Raw genomic sequence first — 6,876 nt, forward strand, 5'->3', positions numbered from 1 at the left:
ACTCCAGATCCCCCCTTTCGACTCAGCTGTGCACCACAGGAGTTGGTCTCGGTGGTTTTGACTGTTCTCTCTGTGTGTTTTTTTACTTCAGATTACAATTCCGATTGTTTTCTCACTTCTAATTATATACTGTTTGCTTATTCTCGGAGTGAATCTATTAATTCTTTTTCTTTTAATTTCGCGTCCAATTTGGTTGCTCACGCACGCAGATGTATCCTTTGGAAATGGAAGGCAACTCGAACCCAAAGACGACCAACAAGCCCAAGTGTATTCACCTCTTTCTCGCCCCCTGCCACCTTATTTATTCTATATCTCGACTCGAATGCATGCCGTGCTATTTGTTAGGATCTTTTGCTGGATCCAGTCAGTGCTGTTTCAACAAATTGACGAGTACCGTTTGGTTCTTCCTGTCTGCAGATTCCAAGTTTACGCAGCAGGAGCTTCCAGCATGCAAGCCACTACTCACACCTGAAATCGTAACCATCCTAATCTCTGATGCTTGTTTATCATCTTCATTCAGTTGTTGTGCTACACATGTAATTTACAAGTTGCTTTTAAGTGACGATGATGTCTGGACATGGCGTAGGTCATTGCCGCCTTTGCGCTCATTGGCGCCCTGTTTGTTCCCATCGGGCTTGCGTCGCTGCATGCATCACGACAGGTCAAATGCAGATGCCTTTGGTCTTTCTCTGGTTTGATTCTTTGTGGTGCATTTGTTTACCCTGTACCTTCCCTGTGACGCAGGTTGTCGAACTGGTGCATAGATATGATGCAAGTTGTGTGCCCGTGGATGACAAGGTTGGGTTCATCCAGAACTCCAGGACTGACAAAACATGCACAATAACGATGACTGTGAGTCTCGAGTGAAAATATCATCGCAGTTATACATGTTTACTTGTGATGGCTGCACGTAGTACCACTGTTGTTGAGATAGTCTTTTAGCACATTATCTCCTATAAATTTGAACGAACTGGTTGTTGTATGCCTTTCAGGTGCCAAAATACATGAAGAGCCCAATCCATGTCCATTACCTGATCGACGGCTTCTATCAAAACCATCGAAGGTATATTTTCCTATCAAATAGTTTATTTACTGGAAAAAACTATATTGCTTCCCTGGTTGGTTCTCAATCAGTGCTTCACAAGGAATTTGAAAATATTCATTTCCTACCTTCTGTTGCATTTTTATAGGACACCATAAAACTGGATCTCGTATATTCTTTTATATCTACTACATTAGCAGGCACACTATACTGTTGTATTGACTACTGTACTGTCGGAACAAATTATGTCGACATACTCAGACCAATTGTTTCTCGTCTTTTCCTAGGTATGTGAGAAGTCGAAGTGACAAACAACTGCGTTATAAGAGTGCTGCACATTTGACATCGGATTGTGTGCCTGAAGGTGATACCGCTGATCATGCTCCAATTGTTCCATGTGGCCTTGTTGCTTGGAGTTTGTTCAACGACACATATACAGTTCGGGTCAATGGGGTGGTTACTCAAGTGAATAAAAAGGACATAGCTTGGAAGAGTGACAAGAACAATAAATTCGGCAAGAATATCTATCCCAGTAACTTCCAGAAGGGAAGGCTTATAGGTGGCGCTACACTAAATGAGAGCATACCAGTACGTGGATATTTCCATCACACTGCATATGCATTACTTTTGGTACTAAGGGATCTGCGTGCTGGAATATAGAACACTTATTTTATGCACATTCTTCTAGATTTTTTACTCTAATTTATTCTTCTTGTCACAATTGTGTAGTTAAGTGAGCAAGAAGATCTCATTGTCTGGATGAGAACTGCTGCCCTCCCAACTTTCAGGAAGCTGTATGGCAGAATTGAGAAAGATATCAATGCAAATGATAATGTAACAGTGGTTATACAGAACAACTATAACACATATAGTTTTGGAGGATCAAAAGCGTTGGTCCTTTCTACTGCATCTTGGATTGGAGGAAAAAACAACTTCATTGGTTTTGCATATCTGACTATTGGTGGTTTGTGCCTTTCCCTTGCTATGGGCTTCTTAGTTCTCTACATAGTTAAACGAAGGTATGTTTAACAATTTGCTCATTGCTATTTCATACTGGACATCTCATTTCTCTATCTCGAAACATGTTTTGAAGCATTCATATCGCACTTGCTTTTCACGAACCCTTGTTATTACTCCCTCCGTTCCGATTTACTCGTCATGGTTTTAGTTCAAGTAAATCGGAACGGAGGGAGTAGTTTGTTACTGGAATGCATTTTGTTTGATTAGATTAAGCCAGTGTAGTTATTGGTTCTGCCAATTTGAGTGAAATTAGGAAAATGCTACAATGAGCTAGATGGCTCTTTTCTCGTTCCATCATATACGAAGCTTGAGCTCTAGTTTTCAGCTTGTTATGCATTAACCATTATATGAAATTGTACGAAGGGTTAATTAGTGACTAGTTCTAATTGTTATGCCAAGATAATCACATTTGATTATTTTCAGGAACTTTGCAGACCCCTCGAACCTCTCATGGAATAGATGAATAGAGTTAACTATTAGACTGGAGTATCCTGTCTGAGAATAAAAGATCATTCAATGGATAAATTCTTCCAGTTGGATCTATGGGTGTCTGTTCTTATTCCCATTCACTGGGCTTGTCATGGCTCATAGGCATGAGGATCTTGTTGACTTTGGAGCCGTAATAGCATCATACATACATGAACAGAATGTATTGTGATCGGTTGACTTAAATCTTATCTGACCTTATCTGACCATACCGAGAGTCGTTTCTGAATGCTTATTATGAATTATGAACCAACTAATTGTGCTTATGGGAGGAGATACCTATACTTGTTCTTGCAGTCCATGTTTCATGTTTCCCCATCTTACGGCATGCTTAGTTTATTTACGTAATGTGCTGCGATTCTCCTGTTATTTCTTTTGTCCGCTTGCAAGCCAAACTAATAATGTGACCTTTGACTTAGCTTACAAACAGTTCATCTCAGTCTTATAAAGAAATTACTGCAGATATTTTTTGTACCAAGAATAGTTTTGTCATTCTCAAGTGATATTCCTAAAACAAGTTTGTATTGATCTGTGATCACTTTATCAAAACGATCGACAGATGAAGATACAACTGCTGCTCCTGGAAAAAAGTCAATTGACGATTGATGAGTATAGTGATGTCACACACTTAACAAAACACTGCCGTTCAAGTCACCTTGTCAGTAACCTAGCAATTAGAATAATTCCAACACTCCCACTAATAAGCTTGCACTGTCGCGAGCACTGTAGCTTGAATCGTCTTAATGTTCATCTAAGGTGGTCATTGGCAGGGCAGGATCGTAGGCTCCATGGGCGTGGATATGCTCCTAGTGCACATTTCAGGGCCAATTTCTGTGACCCCTTCTTCCTGAGTAGTTATAATGCTGCTGATCAACATCATTTTTGGGGGGCTAATGGTTTAGGAAAAAGATAGCCCGGAGAAAATATAGTGCATACCTTTGCAAGGTTCCTGAAGTAAACTGTTGTGTAGTTCCCCGTTGGGAAGAAAACTTCTATTAGATCAGCAAGAACCAACTGGGGCTGGGAGATAGCTCCATCTGACCAATCTTTTTAAAAACAGGAAGTTTGTTAGACACTACACATGTAAAACCATATGACACACTGGGGTTTGGGCATTGTTATCAACTCATCACCCTGATTAAATGGAATGAAAAAAAAAAAGGAAAACCAGATTACTATGTTTTCTTAAGCACAGAAACAATAAAGGTAACTGTCATTACCAAGTGTCTTTGAATTTCCTATTCTTTTATCAAATCTCCATATGCTTTGGTTCGTTATGAAACTAAAACAAGAGTCACGGCCCACATCAATATTGTCCAAAAATGTGGACAGCTTGTACTCTGCAGGATCCGAGGCGTATGTCTGATCTATGACCACATCCACCGTCTGAAATTTATATGAATCAGGCTTTGAGTTAGATGCTAGTAAATGGTAAATAAATAGTCAGTCAAAGAATCGTGAAACAATAGATCATTTTAGAAGAATGTTAAAGTTCATACAAGCAGTCAAGTAGTAAGAAACGAGCTCTTCTTAGCATCATCTGAAATGGTGATCGGGTGGTCATTTTTAGCAGTACAAGGTGTGAGATTAGGTTCATTATTATTGGTACTCACACAAAGGATGGCATGTAAGCTGTCCATGTCCTCTGGATCGGAACCGTTGAATCGCTTATCGGTAATAGTTGCATCAACAATCTCTGCTCCTGCATCTTTGACATACTGCTCATGGAATAAACACAGACACGCACATCAGTTTTCCACTCCCTTTATTAAATTTTGTAACTTTTGCAATGCAAAGTGATGCTACCTGTAACTTGTAGCTTTCTCTGACAAATGTCCACACTCCCTACAGCAGCAGTAGACACAGTACACTGATGATCAGTAAAAACTGTACATTCAAATTTTTGCTTAGATAGATGCACCAGAAATTCATGATCCCTTGGGTGCAAACTTGCATACCTCTGTGAATTCGACCCATGCCACTACAGGCTTGAATCGGGTGCTTAGGGCAGCTGCTGCTTTGCTTAGGCACAGATAGTTTGTCTTAATCTGCATTAGGAAGAAACAACTTGTCTTAAAATTCGGAGTTACTACTTGTTATGGTAGCAATATAACTGAATGCATACACACAGCCTTCTATCTCAATCATGACAGCACAAATTCAGTGACATTTTACTGGTCTTAACTGCATCATATACTGCATTGGCCCTGTCTTCGGAGTTGGTGAACGTTCCCAGGTATTTGATCCACTCGGCCCTCTGCACAGAACCACCAACATTAGTTCCGTCAGTTCAGATAACCACTGAGACCTTAGCAATGGAGCAGAGATTACAGGGGTAGTGATAAACGTACCTGCAACGGCGTGTCCTCTTCGGAGGGCACGTAGGCTGCGAAGTTGCAACCTTTATCTTGATCCGTGCTCACGAAATGCGCGCAGAACTGCGAGAGTTTGCCTGCGTCTGTCCCGTTGACAAGCTGAACATTTCCACTTGCATATGCCTGGAGCACGCACTGAGAGGCCACCTGAGGTGATGTTACCCCCTTCAGGTTCTCCAGCACCCCAAGTAGCTGCACACATGCCAACAAACACCCCAGGGCTCAGATAGCTAAAGCGTCGTAAGCAGAAAAACATTTAACTCTGCAAAGTGCTGTGCAGAGGATCCCCTTTTTCCTTTTTTCACATCTGGGTTTCTCTTGTTGCTTTTTTTTTTCTTTTCTTTTCCCTTCTCTTCGTGTTATGTAGTGCGTGTAGAAAAGTAAAATGTCGCCGCGGATTCCTGAACGCGACGACGATCCCGGTTTGGATCCTCCATTGCTCACCTCAAAGAAGGACACTGCAAACAAACGTAAGTTAATTAGCAGTGTTGCATGCTGCCTGTGAAACTGCAGACTCTGCTTCATCTACCTGGAGAGGCGGTGGTGTCGAGGGAGTAGTTGGCGAGGGGGACGACGAAGGACTTGATCCTCCCCGTGCAGTACCTCGTCCTGCTCGCCATCTTGGACGTGCTCTGCACGAAACGCCGCGCCATTGCCGGTCAATCAATCTGCAGGCCAACCAGTGCCAAATGCGTGCGTGTGAATGAGTGTGTGCCTACTCACCTGCATGAGGAGGTAGCTGTTGCCGTCCCAGGCGTTCTTGATCACCTTGAAGCCCTGTCCGTAGTATATGTGGAACAGCCGCGCGTCCTCCGCCCGCGACACCGGCCCGCCCACCACCGCCGGCGGCTTGCTCGCCGCCTCGGCGGCGGCGGCCAAGTGCAGGAGCAGAGCCGCCCACAGCAGCGCCGCGCTCCGGCGGCACGCCATGGATTGCTGTTCAGGCCAGCTCCTCCCCTGCCTGCTTGGAGCTCCTAGCTAGCCTGTGAGTCGTGATGGCGAGTGAGCGAGCGAGCGGGAGTGTGTGCCATGACGGACAGGACAGGGTGTGTGTCACGGACGGACAGGGTGTGTGTGTGTTGGAGGGGCGCCTTTTGTCACGGCGCAGAATCGGTGGGATTCTTGTGAGCCGATGGTGGTGGTGGTGGGGGTGCACGTGGTCGTGGAGGTGGTGGCGCTGTTCCTGTTGCCGCGCGCTTTGGACGGTTGCTCCTTTTGGCTGTTAGCAGTTGACCGCCCGTGCCACTGGCCGCCTTGGTACGTAGCTTTGTCCATCGGACGACGATGATGACCGTGGTTTCTCAGGCCAACTTCGACGCACCACCCTAAGAGTTAATACCACAATTGGTACATAAATTTATAGGGGTGGGAACAGATTCATACAAAAACTGAAAAACCTCACAAAACGGGTCCTTCAACTTGACTGCTGTAACAAAATCACTCAAAACCACCCCGAACTGCACACGTGGCGCGCCAGGTAGGCTCTGTCGGGCCCGAAGCGTGTTTTCACAACAAAAAAAGCCTCACGCTTTAGCAATTTCGCAGACAAGTCCATACCCCCGACAAAAAAAAAACTTGGTCATCGGCCCCGATGCAAACCCCTTCCAAAACCTTTCCTTTCTTTCGCCCGTCCTCTCCTCCTCATCTCTGCCCTCTGCTCCTGCGAGGCAACGCCGCCGTCGGCCTCATCAGCGGCGACACAGGGCGCCATGGAGCCGCGGCGTAGGGAACCCGGCGAGTTCCCTCCTGAATATGGTAAGCACCTGGCGATTCGCGCTCCTCTGCCTCCTCCTCTGCTTCCCCTGTTCCTGCACCGGGTGGGTTAGGTTTTCGAGGCCGATCATGTCAATTTATTGTGAATTTTGGATCGATCTGCTCACTAGGGTTGGTTGTGTGCGTCCCCAGGGTTCGAAGGGGAAGTAGTTTTCATGAGCTTATCTAGGGTTTCTTGAT

General features: G+C 44.7%; 2 protein-coding genes across 2 annotated transcripts; one reads left to right on the forward strand and one right to left on the reverse strand.

Moving 5' to 3' along the window:
• The first annotated feature begins 53 nt into the window (after nucleotides 1–53).
• LOC119292072 (ALA-interacting subunit 1-like) lies at nucleotides 54–2,844 on the forward strand. Its single transcript, XM_037570900.1, has 9 exons — nucleotides 54–72; nucleotides 210–267; nucleotides 418–476; nucleotides 587–661; nucleotides 745–852; nucleotides 993–1,063; nucleotides 1,330–1,630; nucleotides 1,772–2,061; nucleotides 2,486–2,844. The coding sequence occupies exons 2-9, from the start codon at nucleotides 210–212 to the stop codon at nucleotides 2,523–2,525; spliced, it is 1,002 nt and encodes a 333-aa protein (XP_037426797.1). The 5' UTR covers nucleotides 54–72; the 3' UTR covers nucleotides 2,526–2,844.
• A 207-nt stretch (nucleotides 2,845–3,051) lies between these two features.
• On the reverse strand, nucleotides 3,052–5,976 carry LOC119292071. The gene is made up of 11 exons (XM_037570899.1): nucleotides 5,647–5,976; nucleotides 5,453–5,555; nucleotides 5,368–5,381; nucleotides 4,900–5,115; nucleotides 4,734–4,805; nucleotides 4,507–4,596; nucleotides 4,355–4,393; nucleotides 4,162–4,266; nucleotides 3,769–3,934; nucleotides 3,485–3,594; nucleotides 3,052–3,395 (listed from the first exon to the last, which is right to left on the reverse strand). Exons 1-11 carry the CDS (start codon nucleotides 5,851–5,853, stop codon nucleotides 3,309–3,311), a joined length of 1,209 nt encoding a protein of 402 aa, XP_037426796.1. The 5' UTR covers nucleotides 5,854–5,976; the 3' UTR covers nucleotides 3,052–3,308.
• Between the last annotated feature and the right edge of the window lie 900 nt (nucleotides 5,977–6,876).

The sequence above is a fragment of the Triticum dicoccoides genome, chromosome 4B (genome assembly GCF_002162155.2).
Source record: "Triticum dicoccoides isolate Atlit2015 ecotype Zavitan chromosome 4B, WEW_v2.0, whole genome shotgun sequence".
Classification (NCBI taxonomy): Eukaryota; Viridiplantae; Streptophyta; class Magnoliopsida; order Poales; family Poaceae; genus Triticum; species Triticum dicoccoides.